The 22067-nt window shown below is 41.4% G+C and overlaps 1 protein-coding gene and 1 pseudogene across 4 annotated transcripts in view; one reads left to right on the top strand and one right to left on the bottom strand.

Moving 5' to 3' along the window:
* Positions 1-637: 637 nt before the first annotated feature.
* Positions 638-22067, bottom strand: part of ANXA7 (annexin A7) — a 25270-nt gene continuing 3840 nt past the window's right edge. The window contains exons 1-14 of one of the 4 annotated variants that reach the window (XM_014538381.1): positions 20426-20445; positions 19082-19139; positions 16777-16981; positions 15870-15968; positions 15235-15299; positions 14468-14533; positions 9456-9558; positions 9152-9246; positions 7350-7463; positions 6943-7113; positions 4470-4640; positions 4316-4391; positions 2835-2947; positions 638-1064 (exon numbers count right to left, since the gene is read on the bottom strand). In XM_014538381.1, the coding sequence (XP_014393867.1) occupies positions 942-1064; positions 2835-2947; positions 4316-4391; positions 4470-4640; positions 6943-7113; positions 7350-7463; positions 9152-9246; positions 9456-9558; positions 14468-14533; positions 15235-15299; positions 15870-15968; positions 16777-16981; positions 19082-19135 (1455 nt within the window). In that variant the 5' untranslated portion in view covers positions 19136-19139; positions 20426-20445 and the 3' untranslated portion in view covers positions 638-941. Of the gene's footprint in view, positions 1065-2834; positions 2948-4315; positions 4392-4469; positions 4641-6942; positions 7114-7349; positions 7464-9151; positions 9247-9455; positions 9559-14467; positions 14534-15234; positions 15300-15869; positions 15969-16776; positions 16982-19081; positions 19140-19228; positions 19495-20425; positions 20446-22067 lie in introns of those variants that run through there. The other 3 variants (XM_014538380.1, XM_005864669.2, XM_014538382.1) reach the window with 3 other exon arrangements.
* Positions 19534-20419, top strand: LOC102259980 (annotated as a pseudogene).

Below are 22067 nucleotides of genomic sequence, written 5' to 3'. Positions count from 1 at the left end.
TAAATAAGGGGTCAATAAAGATATTTAGGGGGTTTTAATAGACATAAAAGTAGGCTATATATTTTATGCATATAATACTTAATCCCTTTTAAAAGTTGCTACAAGCAATACTAATTTATTTTCTATGTGTAAAGATTAGTGTTTATGAGTATAGAATACTAATTTATATAAAACCAATGGCCCGGTGCACAAAATTCATGCACTCAGGGGAGGTCCCCCAGCCTGGCCTGTGCCCTGTCACAGTGTGGGAGCCCCACAATCCATCGCCCCAAAGAGGTAGGCCCCGCCCACCCATCCAGGGCTCCTTGATGGATTGCCCCAAAGAGGCAGGCCAGAGCCAGCACAGGCGCACGAAGGCTTCCCTGTCCCCGACGCTGTAAGTCCCCACCCACAAGCACCTGCTGTGCACACAGCCTCCAGCTGATCAGTCGTTGTGTGTGAGGGCGTCCCAACCATTTGCATAATATCCTTTTCTTAGTATAGATAAGATGTAAATTACTCTAGTTAAAAGAGCTAAATTATTTTTAAGTAATAGTTTTGAAATACCATCAATTATAACTGCCCAATGGACCTAGTAGGACTTTGGCAGGCAGAATTTTTAGCAACATTTATAAAAATCCAGTATTGTTACACAGAATTAGAGATTGTTGTGATTTTTATTCAATTTGGTATTCTGATTAGAATAAGTGCAGTGAGAAAAGTATACTTTACAAACAGTCCATTAAATCTACATTATGACTATGGCTTTACATTGATTGTATAGAGAGAAAAATAACATTGGAATTAAGGCAATCACCGCATGTGCAAAACAAGCACAAGCCTGACACAGTCTTTAATAAAATGTTCTTTTGGTTACATGATGGTTGACATCGCTGCATGCAGGTCAGCACTGCTTTGAAAGATAAGCTTTGAACAGCTTCATTCATTTAAAAAAATCCCTCCTACTGGCCCACGATGGCGAGCAGCAGCTTTCGGTAATCTCCGCTCGTGTCACTGGCAATCATTGTGCCCAGGGTCTTCTGATACATCTGGCAGAACATCTGCTTTATTTGTACAAGATCAATCTGCGTGCAAGAGATGGTATTTTTAATGTTAGAAAAAAGCTGTCGAGGCATTTGTTAGAATTATTTTTGGACAGTGAAAAGATCCTAATTAGAATCAAAGCGGAGGGAAAATAACACCAAGTGACTGACACTTTATGGTCAGCAACTACCCAATAAGGTCTGATTCGCGGTTCTGTAAAAACATCGGATAAGGATGGTACGAGTCTCATCTATTATTCCAAAAGTATTAGTCATTTAAAAACCATTTGATAATCAAATCGCTATTATAAAAAAACACAGAAAATGACAAGTGTGGGCAAGGACGTGAAGTTGGAACCCTTGTGGATTGCTAGCAGGGCTGTAAAACAGGCAACCACTGTGGAAAATGGTATGGTGATTCCTCAAAACAGTAACAAAAAGCAATTCCACTTCTGGGTGTACACACAAAAATGAAAAGCAGGGACTCAAAATGTATGGACCCATGCTCAGAGCGGCATCGTTCACAACAGCCAAAAGGTGGGAGCAACCTGAGTGTCCACTGACAGATGAAAGGATAAACGAAAGGTGGGATATACAGACAGTAAATATCACTCAGTCCTAAAAGGGAAGGAAATTCTGACACAAGATACAACATGGATGAACCCTGAAGACATTATCCTGAGTGAAAAAAACAGTCACAACAGGACAAATACAGGATATTTCCACTTATTTAAGGTACCTAGGGGTAATCAATTATAGGGGCAGAAAACAGAATGGTGGTTGCCAGGGGTTGTGGAGAAAGAATGGTGAATTATTGTTTAACGAGTGGGGAATTTCAGGTGAAAAAATTCTGGTGGTGATGGTTGCACAACAATGTGAATGTACTTAATGCCGCTGAACTGTATTAAAAAAAATGGTTAAAATGGTAAGTTTTATGTATATTTGTATATTTTATGTACATTATGTATATTTTATTGCAACTAAAAAAAATAGCTTGCATAGAAAATTTAGGTCTATGAAGAGCTTTTATAAAACACCCTATCAGGCCTGGCCGGTGTGGCTCAGAGTTTGAGCTTTGACTCATGAACCAGGAGGTAAGGGTTCCATTCCTGGTCAGGGCACATGCCTGGGTTGCAGGCTCAATCCCCAGTAGGGGGTGTGCAAGAGGCAGCCAATTGATGATTCTTTCTCATCATTGATGTTTCCATCTCTCTCCCTCTTCCTCACTCTGAAATCAATTAAAAAAAAAAAGATAAAACACCCTATTCTGGTTGTCCTTTTAAAAATAATTTACCTTTTTTGGTATAATTTAGTTGTATATGTATGTTTTCTTTCAATAATAAGTACCCAATAAATATTTAAAAATCAAAGAAAACATTTGAAGCTATATTTAGGTAAAGAGACAAAGATAAATTTTTTGTTTATCTAAAGGTATGCTAAATTTCAGGAATTTTTCATAACCAATAAAATTAAATAGGTCTTTTAGACAATTTTTTACATAAGCAAAATGAAAACCAAAAACCATCTTCCCACTTGCCTTAAACTAGTAACCTAGTCCCTCCAGACCTCCTCAGGTGGGAACACCTCTTGGCTCTGCTGCTGCTGCCCCGAGGACAGTACAGCGGTCCGTTTCACTAAGCAAACCTCTCTCATGGATGAGGAAAGGGACCAACTACTACTGCTTTACACAAGGCAGTGACAAAGACAGCTTTCCCTTAACATCATTCCTGAGGGACTGACAACCAACAGAGGAACTTTTAAGAAATCAACATTCAAAATTAACTGAGATCAGACAAGCAGAGAAAGGCTCACCTCGCTCCGAGTGACCACGATCCTGACCAGGGTGGAGTCGTCGGTGCCGGCACCTTTCATGGAGTAGTACAGCCTCTCAGCGAAGAAGGCCTGGCGGTTCAGGGCGCACTGCACTGCAAGGCAGAGACGCTTCAGAAACGCGCCCGCGCTCCGGGCTCCCCGCTCACCTCTTGCCTGCCCGGGGTCCTTTCCCATGCCATCCTCTCAGAAACCCGAAGCTGAAAATATTCTCCCCTGGATTTGTATCACCTTTCTTTCTAGATGCACCAGACGAGCTACTTTCAATTCTAAAAGACTCCCCCAGGCCCCCCCAAAACCCATTTCCTCTCCACAGACGCAACAGCTTAGATTCTTTGTATTTTTTCCCCTCACAATGAGAAGATATATAGCAACTCTGCCTTAGCAGTATCTCACTTAAAAGCAATGATGAATTCTGAATTCTAGGAGTCAAATATAACATTTTCCCAGAGAAGGATATGAGATACAAATAACATAAAAGAGAAAACACAGATTTGAGCAAATATTTCAGAATAATAAGAAATCTGCCCTGGCCAGTGTGGCTCTGTGGTAAAAAATCTAACAGGCTTTTCTTAGTAAAATTAACTTAGCAAAGTCTCTTCCTGCAGACGGTAGAGAATGGTTCATTATTAATTTAGCTACAATACTATAGTATTATTTGTAAGACATTCAATTGCTAATACCAATGTGTTACTAATACTCTCTTTAGTCCTATATTCTCCATGAGAATAATAGTTCCAGTTCATTAGGCTGAATATCAGGACACCAGAGATTTGGTATTTAATTCCAAAAGGGAAAAGAATCTCCTTGGGCTGAGTACTTGAGAAGTGGTTTTTTGTTTGTTTGTTTGTTTTTGGGGGGGGGGGGCTCAAAAATGATGCTTTGTGTAGTGGCACTCACAGTTGCATAGTGCTTTCCCAGTCGCCTTAATGGAAATGTTACAACCTATCATATATATGTGTGTGTGTGTGTGTGTGTATAAATATATATATATTTTTTAAAATTTTTATTGACTGATTTTTAGAGAGAGAAAGGAAGGGAAAGGTGAGGGGGAGAAGGAGGAAAAGGGAAAGAGAAAGAAGGAGGAAGGGATGGAGAGAGAGAGAGAGAGAGAGAGAGTTGTTTCCTTATTGATGCCTTCATTGGCTGATTCTTATATGTGCCCTGACCGGGGACTGAACTCACAACCTTGACTTATCAGGGCGACGCTCTAACCAACTGAGCTATTTGGCCAGGGCTACCAGATATTCTTGCATAGTTCTCAAGAAGGGCATACAGAATAAACATCAAATAATTCTGAAACAACCCCAATTGATCCTGCCATCAACCATTCACAGACTGGCTCAGCATTTGCTTAAGCAGATTCCCGGGAGGCTATATTATCATTACTTAATAGGAACAAAAAATACTCAAAAGCTCACTCATTTATAAGCAAAATAAAGCAAAACACAAAAGTATCTTACAGATGGCCTTCAAACCGCTTTCAACGCTTCCGGAAAACTCGCGGGCAACACTGCTTAACAAATCTCGATTGGCCACCTGCAGACAAAACGTATCGGGTTAAAATATTTCCACACCTTAAGACAGAAGCCAGGTCTGCAAAATAAAGGCTCATACCCTGGAATAAGCCTCCATGGTAGCTCTCAGCTGAGGAAAGCTTCTTGTGGCAAGAATCATGTTAAAGCACGATTCGTCCGTCCCCAGCTTCCCCTCGCCAGCCTGATAGAGACGCTGAGCATCCTCCTGGGCCATCTGGTGGTTAACATTCTGGTTCTCATCACGGTTTCCCTGCAAAAGGCGGCAGAAATTGGAAGGAAGTGATACAAGTTCTATTAAAAATGTTCTTTCCAATCTCGTTTCTGGTTCTCATCACGGTTTCCCTGCAAAAGGCGGCAGTACAAGTTCTATTAAAAATGTTCTTTCCAATCTCATCATTTATGAAAGATTAATGCCTAACCCTGGCTGGTGGCTCAGTTAGTTGGAGCGTCATCCTGTACACCAAAAGGTGGAGGGTTCAATTCCTAGTCAGGGCACATTCCCTGGTTGGGGTATGAGCCCGTTGGGGGTGTGTGTGGGAAGCAGCTGATCAATATTTATTTCTCACATTAATGTTTCTTTCTCTCTCTCTCTCTCAAATCAATTTTAAAAAGTTTTAAATACACATTAATGTTTCTCTCTCTCTCTCTCTCTCTCTCAATTTTAAAAAGTTTTAAATTAAAAGATTAATGCATCGAGTTTGTCATGCATAGTTTTCATTTCCAAAGGAACTACACTAGTGTAACTAGTACTTTATTGCACTGCCGACTTTGAATTTTAGAGTGTGTGATCATTATTTAATGAGATTATGTTAAAATGAGAAATTTTCAGGGCTTTGAGATCTAAATTAAACCAGAAAAGGTTTCCATAAAAAATCATATACACATACATATGATTTATACACATATACACACACACACCACACAAACATACACAAATCTCTACTAGGAGATATAAACTACCACTTAAATGAAGACGTTATTATTCTCCTCAGCAAGGATTTAAGATCAATATGCATTACACTTAACTCCACTTTGTATTCATTAATGCAACCTAAAGGTAGGGGGCACTTGCTCTGTGCCAGCCCATATTCTCCAGAGAAACCGATGGGATGTGGTACATGGTAGGAACAAGTTCTCTGCCACAAGGAATTGAAGTTAAGGGAGGGAACATATAATACGGCGGCTTCATCAACTTCCTTTCCTTTCCAAGTGTAATCTTAATACGTAAGTATTTATTACGAATGTATAAATAAAGATGATGCATGAACTTTTTAGAAGAAGGTATAAATAACTCAAGTTCTGCTAGATTGTGCCGATTTGTGTACCAAACTCTCCCCTAGGGTAGGAGGGAGGGAAGGAGAGGGAGGGAGGCGGGAGGAAGGAAGCTGTGAGCCTGAGCAAGGGTAAAGCTTAGATGGGCAGCTGGTTTCACTCCAAAACAGAAACACAAGGGAAAGGCTGTCCTCTAGAGTCTCGGTGTCTGAGGAACGACATGGACAGGGCTCCCTGAGGTGAGGCACTGTCTTCCGAACAACCCTGGGCACAGGGACATGTAGGAGCATATTCCAAGTGGACACCTGACTACAGCACAGGAGGGGGTGCTCAGGGACACTCCTCCCTTCTGCCTTTAGACTCAAACACACGCGCGGGCCGGTTTCCTAGGAAGCCGTCCCTCTGCTTACGCCCTGGAAGCGGTCCCTCTGCTTTACACCGGCTGGGCCTGGAACCCTGCAGAGACGCTCCACACCTCATATAAAGTCTTCATCATTTTTCAGTGTTAAATCCGTTCCTGTGTGTTTTCTTCTCGTTCTTTCTAAATGCCAACCTCCTCCCCTGCTCCGTTACTCTGTTGTAGGTAAATTCCGTTTCCTCTCATCCACCTGTGTTCTTTTCTCACTTCCACACCCACTGCTTTTCCTGCAACTACCTCCCTTGCTCTGAAAAGCCTCTCTACTTCTAGACCCCTCAGGGCTGTCTGACTTTGTGCACTAGCAGGAGAGCCAGTAACTGCTGATATTGAATCAGTATGCTAGTCTTTTGCATCATCTTGCTCAAATAAACCCTCACTGTCTCGTTCTAAGCATGTTTATAATGTCATTCCAAATACCCTATTTGGAGAATTTTCTGTCCCCTCTCCAGCACATCTGGGGAGTCAGAATAAGGAAGGTGCCAATCACAATAGTTCTGTGAATCCTGAAGCACTTTTCTGCATTTCTGGCTCTCCCCCCACAGTTCTTGCCCTACAGCACTTCCATGGCATTCCCGAGTATCCATAGTTAATGGCAGAACTTAATGGGCTAAGCTCAAAAGTACAGATTCGTCCCATCCCAAGACACAAATTGATTTCTGATTCCTTTCAAAAGCCAGATCTACAGAAATAAATCTCAATAGTGACTACAGAGAAATTTGTATACTGGGTTCTGTGTTGTCCCTCTTAAAGGTGGCAGGACTCCAAGGGGGCTCAATATTCAAAGGCATGCAGGATGCTCACTGGCAACAGGCAGCAAAGAATGTTCCCTCCACCCTCACACAAACATCCACACTGTACTCACCTGGCACATGGATACAAGCAAACGTTCAAAATGCCCTGATGTATCTGACCTAATGTCCTTCTCAAGGTCTCGCCCAAATTCCGACTGATAACATCGGACAATTTCTTGAATTTCCCGATTAGTTCTTGTGCATAAAATTTCAATCAATACACGTTCCTGAGTTCCTGCTCCCTATGTGAAATAATGAAAGGAAGAATTACACAAAAGAAAAACAAAATCTCCGTAAGTTATTAAATCTTACTGTTCCATCAAATATTTCTGTGGCCTCCAGACCTAAAAAGCTCTATATAGTCAGAGATAGGAAAGAATGTATGATTTAGTTGTCACTATGAATACAGAATTGCCACAATTTGGGGGGGGGGGCGGTTAAATTAGATAAAACATTCAAAGTAAATGACATATCGTACCTTCATTGCATTCCGTAAACTCCAGGCATCATAATATGTGCTTGGCATGAACAGGGCAAGGATCAGTTCTTCCATATTCCCACTTAACTCTGACTTGAGATCTTTGATTAAATCCTGTTTAATTACAAGTATAAACTAAGTATATGTGCTCTCCAAATTTTGTTATTTACATTTTTAAAGAAAAATATAGAAAATGGAATTGAATTGTTTTATGAAAACCTAAATTTCAAATCTGAATATTATACAATAATAAATAAGTAAATATATACATTTAAAGTTTGTTATACTCAAGTAGATGTATTTTATTCATTCTATCAATAAAAACTTAAATTCTTACTGTAGTTCCATCACTATATCAGGTACAAAAACAAGAAATACATGAAACAAAGAACAATTCAAATGAACAAAATGATGAACAGATATTTATTAGTATAGGAAATTGTTCTTGTTCTATGAGGAAGTAGAAATCCTCATCATGGTGTTCTTAATCGAAAAATAAGATAAACATCTAAAAAGAGATACTAGTATAAGGCAGCCGATACTCCAGCACCGGATGAGTAGGTAGTACAGAAATAAATAACAGAAAAAGTTAAAGTGAGCTACAGGATGCAAAGAAAGCTTTTAGTCCAGATCTTGAAGAGGACATAAAAATTAGCAGGCAAAGAGGAAGAAGAAAGGTATTTCAGGCAAGAAGGAAAAACAAACATGGAATAGAAAAATGGTTTCCCGCCTTGGCTTTGCATTAAAATCATCTGTGAAATTTTTCTTAAAAACAAACAAATAAAAATTGATGTTGAGAAAAATACTCAGAGATTCTGCATGTGGTGTTTTTTTTGTTTGTTTTTGTTGTTTTAAACTTTTATCAGAGTTATTTGAGCCAAACTGACGACATGCCAGGTAGCAAGGTCTCAAATGCTCCTCTGCACGTGTTTTTAAGTTCTAAAGGAGGTTATGATGATGAGCTAAAGCTGAGAATCACTAATTCAGGAGCAAGAATGACCAAAGCGAGTTCGGTGGGACAATAAGACAACCAATTTTGTTAGAGGGGAACATTTTCACAGGTGAGTAAAGCGAAGTTATAACTATATGCTTGGAATATTACCTTGAAGACTAAGCTAGAGAATGTTGAATTTGATTCTGCATGCTGCAGGAGCCACTGGAAACGTGTATGCAGGAAAATGGCACGGACGTGGCAACAACAGGCAGTACGGACTATGATGACAAAAGAGGCTACAGAAGAGAACATTTAGCAATGAGGGAAACTGCGCAGAGTAGCTAACTGAAGCCAAATCCTGGAGTTGTTTGCCGTGCAGAAAAAGGAAAAAAGGTCTTCTAGGCCAAGAGAACAACGTATACTAAGCACAGAAGTATACAAGGTCATGGTGTGTGCAGAGAATGGCAAGAAGTTCCATGCAATCGTAAATAGAGGATATGTGTAGAGGGAGGGAAAGGAGTGGAAGATGATGCCAAGGACCAAGAATAAGCAGGGGCTTTGTAAGAAGCCCGTGAATCCCACTCTACAGAGAGGATGGAGAACCACGCTACTGATGATGACTGTGGTCATAATCTACTTCCTACGGAACATCTACCACACACCAGACCTAGTGTGAGGTGTGATAACATGGCCAAGGACTACTCTGAAATTAGAAAGCCTTTTAAGAGAAAAAAACGAATACACTACTCCCGGGGCCTCTGGAACGGAGCTGTTTTGTTCATCAGTAACAGTAAGACAATAGAGTGCAACCTGACATGGACGCAGGGTCTACAGGTCACTGTTCACGCTCACTTAAGGAAAAAATTACCTTTCCATACATGGTCTTAAAAGCTGCTTTAATTTTTTGCCTTTGATCATTGGACCGGGTGGACACGACATCCACAATTGCCTGTTCGTCTGTCCCTGAAAGAACCAAACATGTTTAAGTAAGAATAAGTGCACTGGATGTTCCTTGAGGAAATCGCCTAAATGTTTATAAGGTAACTGGTGCCTGATTAAACGGAGGAATGTGCCCACGGGCTGACACATAGACTTGGTTTATGATAGAAAGCTTATTTTTACTTGAATCACTTAAACTTATTATAAATAAGACAAAAATCCGTTTTCCTTACCAAAACCCTTCATTGCTTTACGAAGAATTTCTGCATCTCTCATAGGATCGAAGTTGGCAGCTGGTCGAATTGTTCCTTGAGTTCCCTGAGTCATGGCGGCAGGCTGAGAACAAGAGGCATAACATCCAAGTCCGTTACTGGGGCAATTATTTCACAAGATGTACATATACCAAATCATCATGCTGTGCACCTAAAACTAATACGGTTATATGTCAGTTACATCTCAATAAAACTGGGGGGGGAAGGATATGAAAAAAATGTTCACCTTCTTTAATTTAAAAAAAATACAAAACAAAAATAAAAATCGAGGAACATTTGAAATCTTGCTCCCTGGCATATGACCTCAGTTTGACTCAAATAAACTCAGAAAAACTAAAAAATTAAAAATAAAAATCCAAGTCAGGATTTTCTGTTGGAAAGACAACAACTCAAGACTTCCCAGTCAAAACGCTCAGGCAAAGAGGCCAGTGTTTGCGTTTCAGGCCAAGGGTATGAGCAATGGTTTCAGAGCTCACACTGGAACAGGCAGGAAAGACTTATCTCCCTCCTGCCAATAGATAGTCAGGTACCAAACTTTCAGGAGACTAGTAAAGCTGGCAAAATCTTCCTGTGCCTTGCATCCCACTTGGAATTCCTTGGGATACAGGATATGTTTAGAGGCAAGGAGAGGAGTGGAAGATGATGCGAAGGATCAAGAATAAACAGGGGCTATATAATGTGTCCTTGAATCCTGTGCCTTGCATCCCACTTGGAATTCCTTGGGATATAGGATATGTTTAGAAGCAAGGAGAGGAGTGGAAGGTGATGCGAAAGATCAAGAATAAGAGGGGCTATATAATGTGTCCTTGACTCCCACAGTAAGGAAAAGATTGAGAACCATCAAATTGTACTTGGAATTCCTTCTTGGTAAAATAGGAAGAGAAAAAGAGATGATCCCTGGATAGTGTGAGATGAGTAGCAGTGTTTGATTTAAAGACAAGAATATAATAATGGCTTTAGTAAAACAGAACATGAGTAGCCCAATGAGGTTTTGAATAAGCAATATAATTTGGTTAATATCTCTTAAGTTCCTCTAAGAGCCCTGATTATTAGACATGAAATAAAACATCGTATATTAAGAAAAGCACAAAAGGCAGCAGCTTCCTCTAGCCTGCCCGCTCTCTCTCTCTCTAGAGTGTACTTTTTTTTTTCTTTGTGTTTAGTGCTTAGGCTAGAAGTTTATTATCCAAGAGTATACTTTCGCTTTTTGCTTTAATAAACCTTGCCACTATTAAACTTCTCCTAAAAAATGCACAAATGAAAGTGATGATTAGATTCCAGGAGGTACAATATTCTTCATAGATTTTATAAGGAAATAAACCAGAAAGCAAAGTAGATACTATATTTTTAAAATAGAAATCTATGAAGAAAATTTTAAAAATTACCAGATGACAATACCACAGTAATAAGTGTTTCAGGCAAGAACCATCAATGGATGTTAAAATTAGTGGGTAAAAGTTTGATCAAAATCAATTATTACCAGTAAAAGAATAAGTCAACAATAAGTGCCTACTGGTAGGATACAGTGGGAACACAACATCATTTCTGTGGTATTCTTGCCCAAATGGCATAACCTGAATTTAATCATGAGGAAATATCAGATAAACCCAAATTAAGGAATATGACACAAAATAACTAGTACTCTTTGAAAGTGTCAAGGTCATGAACAACAAAAACTAAAGATTGTTTCATATTAAAGGAAATTTAAAAGACATGACAATAAATGCAGTATTTCATCCTGGATTTGATTCTGAACCAGAAAAGGGCATTGCAGGGGCAATTAGTGAAATGGTTGGATAATAGTCTCATATCAATGTAATTTCTTGATTTTGATCATTGTATTATTTTTATGTAAGAAATTAACATTTGAAGAATCTGAGTCTAAAGAGTTTACAGGAATTCTATGTATATTTTTTGCAATTTTTTAAGTGTAAAATTACTTCAAAATTAAAAGTAAAAAAAATTAAAAGGACAAAACTATGAAACAATTCAATAGTTTTCCTTTTTTAAAAATATTTTTTTATTGATTTCAGAGAGGAAGGGAGAGAGAGAGATAGAAACATCGAACCTGGGACCCTTCAGTCCAGAGGCTGTCACTCTATCTACTGAGGGCATCAATAGTTTTCTTAAAATATTCACATCAGAGCTTAAGAATAGAATGGCTTGGCTGGCGTGGCTCAGTGGTTGAACATCGACCTATGAACCAGGAGGTCCCAGTTCGATTCCCAGTCAGGACACATGCCTGGGATTCGGGTTCAATCCCCAAGTGGGAGGCATGCAGGAGGCAGCTAGTCAATGATTCTCTCTCATCACTGATGTTTCTATCTCTCTCTCCCTCTCCCTTCCTCTCTGAAATCAATAAAAAATATATTTTTTTAAAAAAGAAGAATGGAATGAAACAAGATGATATCCTACCACATTTTTAAAATTCAATTTTAATAATATATTTTATTTAACCCAATAAGTTGTTTATTAAATTTTGTTTATTAAATAATTTTCTTTATTCTCTAAAATATCATTTAAACATGCAACTGACATAATTTCAAATACAAAATGATTCCATTGCTCTTTAGGTAAAAGAAGCTGTGTTTATTAGACTCATACCCATCAAATACAGTAATGTGCCAGCACCTGTGGGGGCAAAGTCAATGGGATGAAGGGGACCAAGCCATCATTCAACGAACATTTGAGGTCAATAATTCCTCCCACTCATTCACACTCTTACAGCAACATCTTCTCCTACCAATAAGCTTTACCAACCAATCCTTCACTGGTTTCTAAGCCAGGAATGTTAAGTAGAAAACTAACAAGAACTGTTTGTATAGTGGTTTTAGGAAAAAACTAAAATTATTTTACTTGTTGAGAATATCCAAGTATAAATTTTTTTTTCAACATACTGCCTTTACATGAGTCTTTAATGCATCAGGAAACTAAGGAAATTTCCTGTGATGTAATCACTGTCACTAACATCCTAAGCAGGGAAGAAGCCTTTGTTTATAATATACTGGACTAGATAGTGAAACTAACCCTCGTCAATTACTGTTTAATTATTCTCATAATCCGTCATCTCATTCTTTCTTAAAAAAACAACAACAAAAACTATTCCACCTTGCATCTCTAGGAAAAACTGTTTTTGTTTATTCTTTGTTGAAAGTCTAATTTGAAGTGAATCTTCATCAAGAATACTCTCATCCTTTAGGCATTATACTAAGTTCAAAGAAATCAGGGTCCATGCTGTTGAGGTTAAAACTCTAAGGGGAGATTTCTCAGCACAGCAAAGTCTACACTATCTGCCACCAAAAGTTCCAACCTTTGATACCCATTTGATTTCAATCTCCCTGCTGAAAAACTACCATAAACTTACTACTGGGTTCATCAGAAGAGGTTACCTGACCCAACTGCCCAAATAAGATGGGAACTTTCTTTACATCTACACACACACACACACACACACCCCTCTACCGGAAGATTCTCAGTGGCAGGGAAGTCACCCCTCACAAGGTAACCTATTCCACTCCCACCTAAAAGCTCTTCCAAAACATACCCCTCTGTTAATTCCATCTATTAGTTTTAGCTCTACCTTAAGATGGTAATTGTTACACAAAATAAGTTGCATGTGTATGTTTTACTTTTAGTGCTTTATGTTTAAAAATCTTTTCTATTTCAGTCATAAAATGACGTCTCTAAAATTACATGCATACTTCAACTAAAATTTAAAAATTCTCATACGAATTATCAAAAATACCTAAAGACTTATGACTCACAACTGCAACAATGAAAAAAGGACTGAAAACAATCTACTACGTGCTTTGGAGGAATGTCATTTGCTCTATCAGCAAAGCAGCACTGTGTGACGGGAAAACCATTGGTCTGAGAGTCAGAACAGCGAGGATCTGGTCTCAGCTTTGTCTTTCACTAGCTGTGTGGTGTGGCCCTGGACAAGTTTCTTAATCCATCTGGAGCTAAAATTCCTCAAATCAGGAAAGTAAGTCAGAAAATGGCTAAGGTATTTTTCTTCTAATACTGTAATCAATCCCTCTCCCACCTAAGCCTTAAAAACGCTTGAAAATGCTAATCTTTATGAAAAGACAGGATAAAAATAAATAAGCAAATTGCCTTGGCCAGGTGGCTCAGTTGGTTGGAGCGTCATCCTGTACACCAAAGGTGGGGGATTTGATTCCCAGTCAGGCACGTACCCAGGCTAGGGGTTCCATCTCAGGTCGGGGCACATACAAGAGGCAGCCTATCGATGTTTCCCCCGCCCCCCTCTCTCCTCCCCAGCTCCTTCCCTCCCTCCACCTCCCTCTCCTTCTTTCTCTCTCTAAAATCAATAAACAGCCCTAGCCGGTTTGGGTCAGTGGATACAGTATTCTCGGCCTGCAGACCAAAGGATGCTGGATTCAATTCCAGTTAAGGGCACATACCTTGGTTGCAGGCTCCTCCCCAACCCAGGCCCTGGTTGGGGTGCGTGCAGGAGGCAACCAACCCATGTGTTTCTCTCTCTCTTTCCCTCTCTCTTCCACTCTCCCTAAAATATCAATGGAAAAATACCCTCGGGTGATGATTAACAAAAAAATAAAAAACAAAATAAAATCAATGAACATATCCTTTGGCAAGGATAAATAAATAAAAGAAAGCATAAAAGTACACTGCTTATGTTTCTGGTAACTTGCAAAAGATATAAAGAATTAAGATTGCAATTAAAGAATAAAAATGTTAAAACAAGGAGCTATACAGAGATGAGGCAAAGATTTGACATACAGGAGACTTTCTGGGGCTATTGAGAAATCAATTCAACAATTAATTGGTTACCATGTTTAAAGCGCTGCCAAGCACTACAGGGACATAAAGGTAAACCAGAATACAGTTGAGCCCCAGGAAGTGGTGAGAGACAAATACACAAGAAATCAGAAACAAATGAAGGCATATGTAAGGAAACTAGAAATTAGTGAACATCAGAAAACCTTACTCACTTCACTGCTATTATCCAAAGAAACAGGAGAGAAAACAGGATAGGAAGGAAAGGATTCGGTAGTGATCTGAAAGAAGAGTGGAGAGTTATAAAGGTAAAAATGGAAGACAAAACCACACTATATGAAACAGTGCCAGAAACACCAGTCACCCAAGTTGATATTTATAACTGCCAGTGGAGGAAGAGAAAAAAGAACTAAAACCCATGCTAAGAGCCCAAGCGAATCTCTATGAAAAAATTATAAGTATTAGCACCTGTGAGAAGGGACCTAGGTTTGTCTTATCAAAGTCATCAGGCTACTACTCACAGCAGATAAACCAAAGAGAGCACGGAGTCTATCAGAAGCAAAGTTTAAAGTCTTAGGTGATGTTATAGAACAGCGACTTTCAACCTTTTTCATCTCATGGCACACACAAACTGATTACTAAAATTCTGCAGCACACCAAAAAACATACTATCTTTTTTGCTGATCTGACAAAAAAAAAAGGTATAATTTTTATTCATTCACACTGGGTGGCTATGGTTGTGTTGGCTGTTGTCGTTTTTTTTTTATTTGACAATCTAAGGGAAAAGAGGTCAGTGTCCCTGACTAAAGAGTCAGATACTGCATGTTTTAAAAATTCTTGTGGCTCCTGCCCCGGTTGAAAATCGCTGTTATGGACCATCTCATCCGCTTCCTGTGGTGCTCTAACGTGGCCAAGGAGTGGTGCTCTTCTTTGGCATTAGTCAGTTATCCCGACTAAACTTAAAAGGCAGGAGCAACAATACCTGAGAGGAGTAAGGAGCTTGTCCTCCAGGATACTGAGAAGGCATCTGTCCTCCGGGATAGCCACCTACACGTTTAAAAACATCCAGAAAAACAGGTTTTATATGGCTTAATTTTTCAAAGCAGCATTGGTTATTATGAATTATGTAAATATATAAGAACATTCACATGTTATTCACTAGGATAATTTCTTAGTATAACTTACTAAATCTAAAACAAACTAGGTCATAAGAGCCTTTTAAAATATTCCATGTCCTACATCACATCCTAACAAATACACTTTTCTTTAAAACACTTGAGTCAGATTAAATTCTGATTCCATCTGGAGAGGATGTGAGGACACAGTTCCGGGGGTGGTTTCATCTGTGGTACAGGAGTGAGCAGAGAAGTTCCACAAGGTTTTGCTTTTTTGGCTTCGGGACATTCTTTTTTTAATTGAAAAAGTGGGTCTTATTTCAATCTTACTAATTATATTTTTCCACCAAATTAATACATTTCATGAAACCATGTACTTAAATTTATTTACAAAGGTACTTAACATAAATGTTTGTTGACAAACAGAAACTCATCTCTCTCAGTGGCAACTGAAAAATTCACACTATCATGCTGTTGCTGCCGCTGTACAGCAGGTACATACCAGGTAGGGGGCCCTGTGCTGGGACGCCTCCAAAAGGCTGTGTGTAGCCAGGGAAGCCTGCTCCACCTGGTGGGGCTCCAAACCCTTGGCCTGGAGGAACTAGAGAAAAGAATCAACTCTAGCGACAGTTCTCATGACTAAAGAGAAAACTTTAGAAAAATATCTACTATTAACAGTGAAAAAAAAAGATGCTATTAATGCTTCTGGTCCCTTTCGGTCTAAATTCAATTTCTCACCAACTCCTTCCCCATTAAAAAATAAACTTAAAATTTTACTTCATTCATTTGCCTTAGTAAATTACAGTATAAAAATGCTAAGTTACTTTTTTTCCCCTCTGGACAAAGCTATTCTAAAGGTCACAATCATGCTAACTGAAATGCCTTAATCTGCCCTGGCTGGTGTAGCTCCGTTGATTGAAGCATCATCCCATGCACCAAAAGGTGGCTGGTTTGATGCCCGGTCAGGGGCACATACCTAGGTTGCGGGTTCGATCCCATCCCTCGAAAGGGCACAACAGGAGGCAACAGATCGATGTTTCTCTTATACATCAATGTCTCTCTCTCTCCCCTTCTCTAAAATCAGTAAAAACATATCCTCTGGTGAGGATTAGGGGGGGAAAAAAGCCTTAATAACTTCTAAGATTATAAATAATCAAACTGTTATATATTGGTCTTTTATTACCATGAGATTTCTTCCAATTTCTTTCCCAATTTTTGAGCTTGCTCCCAGTTGCTAGGCCCCCTGAGAACGTTTACCTTTTATGCTGTGTCCTTGCTGTCTAAGGCAGAAAGTAGGCCAAGAGCTATTCTGACCTCATATAAAACAAGCAGGAATGAGGAGGATAAAGGGGAGAAGGAAAAAGTGCTGTAGCAACCAAACCACCCCGATGCCTCGACCCATCACTCACCTCCTGGGTAGGATGGGGCCCCTCCTGGCTGTGGGGCGCCAGGGTAGGCCCCGGGGGCTGGATAGCCACCGGGAGCAGGGTAGCCTCCAGCTCCGGGGTAGCCACTGCCTGGCGCCGCTGGGTAGGCACCTCCTCCCATGGGAGGAAAGCCACTAGGGTAAGGATACTGCCCGGGAGGGGGAAACGATGACTCCTGGCCCGCCGGCTGCAAAACCAGAAAATATGTTCAAATGAATGTGACCGTAGAGAAATACGACCCACCTAAAAAAGGGAACAGCTGTAACTGTTAAGGTCGAGCTTGTTCTTTTACATATTAAAAGCCCCATTAGAAGTCTTGGTATCTTATACTATTTGATGAATTTCCTATATTTTTCAGGACACCTGTCTCTCAGAACTCAGTTAAACTTCATTCTACCATTGTCGGGGCGTCTGTTTCTCTATTTGGGAGTAAGAACCAGGTTCTTTCCAAACCCTCAGGAACAAGTCACAAAGCTCATTAGTTCCTTCAATTTCCTAGCACCTAGAAATATGAGAAAGATCCACCTCTCCACCCTAAAGTAAGAAATTCCTCGTTCTCCTGCAACACACCTGGACCTGTTACACAACAGAAAAATAAAGGTGACCTGAGTCACATGTGGGTTCAGAACAGACAACGTCTAAGTGAGGCAGGGACTGTCAGGAGTTCACTCAAATTCCTCCCCTGGCCACAAAGCTAGACTACATTTCCCAGACCTCCCTGCAGTTCAGTAGGACCATATGACTGAATACTGGTGAATGAATGCAGGCAGTAATATACACCACTTCCAGCCTGGCCCCTAAAAACCTACTCTTTCCTCCTCTCTTTTCCTTCATCTGCAGCTGAAGCAGAGGGTCCAAGTGGAGGACTCCATACACCACTTCCAGCCTGGCCCCTAAAAACCTACTCTCTTTCCTCCTCTCTCTTTTCCTTCATCTGCAGCTGAAGCAGAGGGCCCAAGTGGAGGACTCCAAGGTGCTAGTGCAGGGGTCCTCAAACTTTTTAAACAGGGGGCCAGTTCACTGTCCCTCAGACCATTGGAGGGCCGGACTATAGTTTAAAAAAAAACTATGAACAAATTCCTATGCACACTGCACATATCTTATTTTGAAGTAAAAAAACAAAACGGGAACAAATACAATATTTGTATTTGCATGTGGCCCGCGGGCCGTAGTTTGAGGACCCCTGTGCTAGAGGGTGACAGAGCCAATACTTGGAAGGAGCCTGGGAACCTGAAGACCACCTGGAACAAAGCCTTCTCCCCGCCCCCTCACCCCCACGGACTTCCAGGAGCCTGAAGGAAGAAATGAGCTTTTCTTGTGTCCAATCATTGGGGTGGCTGAGTTGTCTGTTTCAGCAATTACCCTACACTGATGAAAATGATTGCCAGAGTCCAGTGTAGTACATAGGCATCTGGAAACATATTCGTAATTCTCATCTCTCCTGTGATAAATCCAGCTATATGTTCACTTTACATAAGGACACACACATTATCATCAATCTGCAGGCCCCTCTTTCTACTCTCTGTCAGAAACAAGCCCTACATTCTTAATGAGCATAAAACTAAAATGCATGATTCTCACTTAGGCCTCAGCTGTAAGTTTAGTCCTCAGAGTACAGACATCAACCAGGCAGAACTTGACAGCACACTGATAAAATGTACTCCAAACACTAGTCCCAGGACTACAAATCAAGGACCCTCTAATCCACTGCAATTTGTTATCTTGGAGTCAAGACCTTCCTAGTTATTTTAAACCTTCTAACACAAAGGTTAAAAAACAGTGACTCAAAAAAAACAAACAAAAAAACAACACAAACCAAACGGTGACTCACGGGATGAATTTAGCTTACACACATTCGATTGACTCATACAGCATTTAACATTTAAAGAAAGTAATTCCCACGTAGAGAGCCAAGTGTGAAAGGCCACCACACTTGGTGGGGATGGAGCCAAATGGGAAGAAATAATTAAAAAAAAAATTATTTTCCCAATTTTTCAAATTGGGGCAATTTCAACAAAATCCAGATTGCTTGTTTTACCTGAAGACATGCAGGGCCTGGCATCACCTGGCCTGCCTCCCCGCGTGGCCATATCAGACTGAGGCCGAGAGCTGCTGGCTTTCCCCAGGGGAAGCAGGTGCTCTGTTCCCCCACAGCACCCACCTGCACTCGGGCACTCGGATTGATGAGCCCTGCTCTGGCCTATCTGTCAGCTCGGTCAAGGGCTAGCCCTACACAGCACCTGCTCCAGGGTATGAGCTATTTTAGTATTTAAGGGGCAATACTTACAGGATATCCAGGGAAAGGCGGGTAGCCGGTGGGGGGATAGCCTGGATAGGACATTCTGTAACAATAAAAAAAGTCCTCTGTAATTTCTTATACAAGTTACGGCCTTTGTAGATATATACTGTCATAGGATCTTATTAAAAAATACACCTTCTTTCAAGAGTCTGGCTGGCATTCAAATGTGGGTATTGGGGTTGGTGAAAGCAAAGCTGGTAACATGTTTCTTCATCTCATCATTGGTACCAATGGAGCCAGGATAGCAGAGCAAGCGTTCCAACACCATTCTCCCCATACCATACAATTCTTGTCGTACCTCAATACTACCAGTACTTCTATTTATGAACTATTTTCTTTTAAGCCAATTAATTTTTCACTTAAAACTATTTTTAAAGTTGCTTTATATTACTTCCACACATGGAAAACGTGAAATAGTCTTCTTGCCACAAAGAGGTCACATGCCCCCACCCAGCCCACCCCCTCGGGGCCCGGCACACCCACCGCCCTGTCCCTCGGAGCCCCAGCAGGTGGTCCGCGTCCAGAACAACAAGGCCGCCGACCTGCTGAGACTCGCGGCTGGCAACCTGCCGGTGGGTTTCGGTGCGAGTTGGAAGCAGCACCTCGCGGCGGGTTCGGAAGCCGTGTTTTATGAAGCTAATGGGATTTGTTGAAGAAAGACATCACGCTTTGTCTCCACCCCACAGCGTCTTCACATGCACCCGAATGTGCAGCTCAGGAGCCGTGCAGGGTGTCACCCTGGGCCGGGATCCACGTCATGGGCCCAACCAAGCTCACGGCTGCTCCTCCTCCGCCCGGCGTGGAAGACATTCATGGAGCGCCGTCCACAGACATGGACGGTGCCGTGCATCCTGGCCGTGGAGAGGGACCTGGGCGGGTCAGGCAAGGTGTTCTACTCAGCGCTGCTCTCAGTCCCCGGGCATCAGGCCAGGTCTCATACGGAGAAGGGCTGGGCGCAGTTCCCCGAGGCGGGTGTGTCCTGGCTAAATCAGAACTCGAGTGGCCTCTTCATGCTCCGGGGCTCTTATGGGCAGAAGGGCAGTGCCATCCATAGGAAGCAGCACCACATCCTGCAGACCGCCCACCCCGTCCCACTGTCCGTGTACAGAGGGTTCTCTGGGGGCAGACGTTTCTCTAAAAACAACGAGCTGCTGCAAAAGTCTGGCAAGGAGCCCATCAACTGGAAGGATCTGTGACCCTGAACTGGGGGAGGGGACTGGGGATGAGGGAGGGGGTCCTCCGGGCAGTTTCTAGAAGCTGCTGTTGAAGTATTTGTCTGTGACGAAGTTGAACTGAGAAAATAATTGCCCTGGTGATCCTTACGCACGATGCACACCAGGGAGAGCGTTTCAGTAAAGGGGCCGTGCGCTGGCTGCCCAGGAGCGGCAGCGCTATCCGTTATCCGGCAGAGACTCTGCCCTGTGCCCACGTGTCTGTCTCAGGAACTTGGCTTTGGCTTAGAAGACACATCAAAGTTTTGGGAAAGGAGAGGAGGTCAAATTCCTTTCTGGACTCTCCTCCCCTGTTTCCTTTATGGTTGAAGATGGGGAGATGAGCACCTTTTTAGTATCTAAGTCAGCTGCTGCTCCCTTTTACCTGTAGGTTCAACGTTAGGTTGGTTATAAGGTGTTTTTATATAGAAAGGACCCCTTGGCACCTGGGCCAGGTCTACTGCCCTTTGATCGTTTAGAGCCCTCAGGCCCCTCCTGGAAGGAAATGGGATTTTTGTTGGCCAGTTCCCAGAAATTAGGGGTCAGTTTCCTGATCGTAGCAGAGGAGAAAATTCCTCAGGAACAATCCCTGCTGTGAGCCTTGGGACTGGCCGAGGCCAGGAGAGAAGTGGGCCCGGCCTTGTTTATATTGTTCTCCGGGTGTTTCTAGGAATAAGCAGTGGAAGTTGAACAGGAGAAAGGGTTTTGTTTTGTTTTGTTTTTTTAAGAAGGGAAATGGTTTTCTCCCATGTGTATCTTGAACTGGGAGACAAGGCAGCGTAGTGCTAAATGCTGTTGTTTTTTTTCTGGACTGAAATCACTTTGGGATACCATTTTCTGCAACACCGGGGAATTTCACTCTTTTAAAAAATACTTATATGCTCGGCCGACGAGGCTCAGTGGTTGAGGGTCGACCTATGAACCAGGAGGTCACAGTTCAATTTCTATGTGGATGTTTTGTATTTTTTTAATCCTTTGTTTAAGAGACCATCTTTATTAGGGCTGAACCTCCATCCTAGGTCCTGTTAGAGATGCTGTTAGCTGGGCTCAAAGTTAAACCTGCAAGCGTTTGGTAATAAAAGTTTCTTGAAGTTTAAAAAAAAAAGAGAGAGAAGATAACACTGAGATGAATATATAAATATTAAAATACCTCCCACATGCCACAGAAATCCTCTTATGTAGTGATATAACCACATTCTGGGAAACAATGTTATAATGGCTAAAAGTTAACATACAGTCATAGATGCCTGGATTAAACCCTACCTTTACTTTTATAAACTTCAGATTTTGGAGAATTTCAAACTTATTAAAAAATGAAAGTAATATATAAGAAACCCCACAGCCCTGGCCAGTTTTGCTCAGTGGATAGAGCATCAGCCTACAGACTGAAGGGTCCCAGGTTCGAGTCCCGGTCAGGGCACATGTCCGGATTGCAGGCTCCATCCCCAGTAGGGGACATGCGAGAGGCAGCCGATCAATGATTCTCTCTCATCATTGATGTTTCTCTCTCTCTCTCCCTCTCCCTTCTCTCTGAAATCAATAAAAATGTATATTTTTTTTAAAAATGAGGATAGTGTATGAAGCCTCTGGGACAACTTTAAGCATACCAACGTTCACAACATGTAGTGCTGGAAGGAAAAGAGAGAGAGCCTGACTGGTGTGGATCAGTGGCTGAGTGTCAACCTGTGAACCAGGAGGTCACTGTTCAATCCTGTCAGGGCACATGTGGGCTTAATCCCACATTGGGGGGGGGGGGGCGGCCC

The sequence above is a fragment of the Myotis brandtii genome, unplaced genomic scaffold (assembly GCF_000412655.1).
Source record: "Myotis brandtii unplaced genomic scaffold, ASM41265v1 scaffold190, whole genome shotgun sequence".
Classification (NCBI taxonomy): domain Eukaryota; kingdom Metazoa; phylum Chordata; class Mammalia; order Chiroptera; family Vespertilionidae; genus Myotis; species Myotis brandtii.
This window is presented reverse-complemented; position numbering and strand designations above follow the sequence as displayed.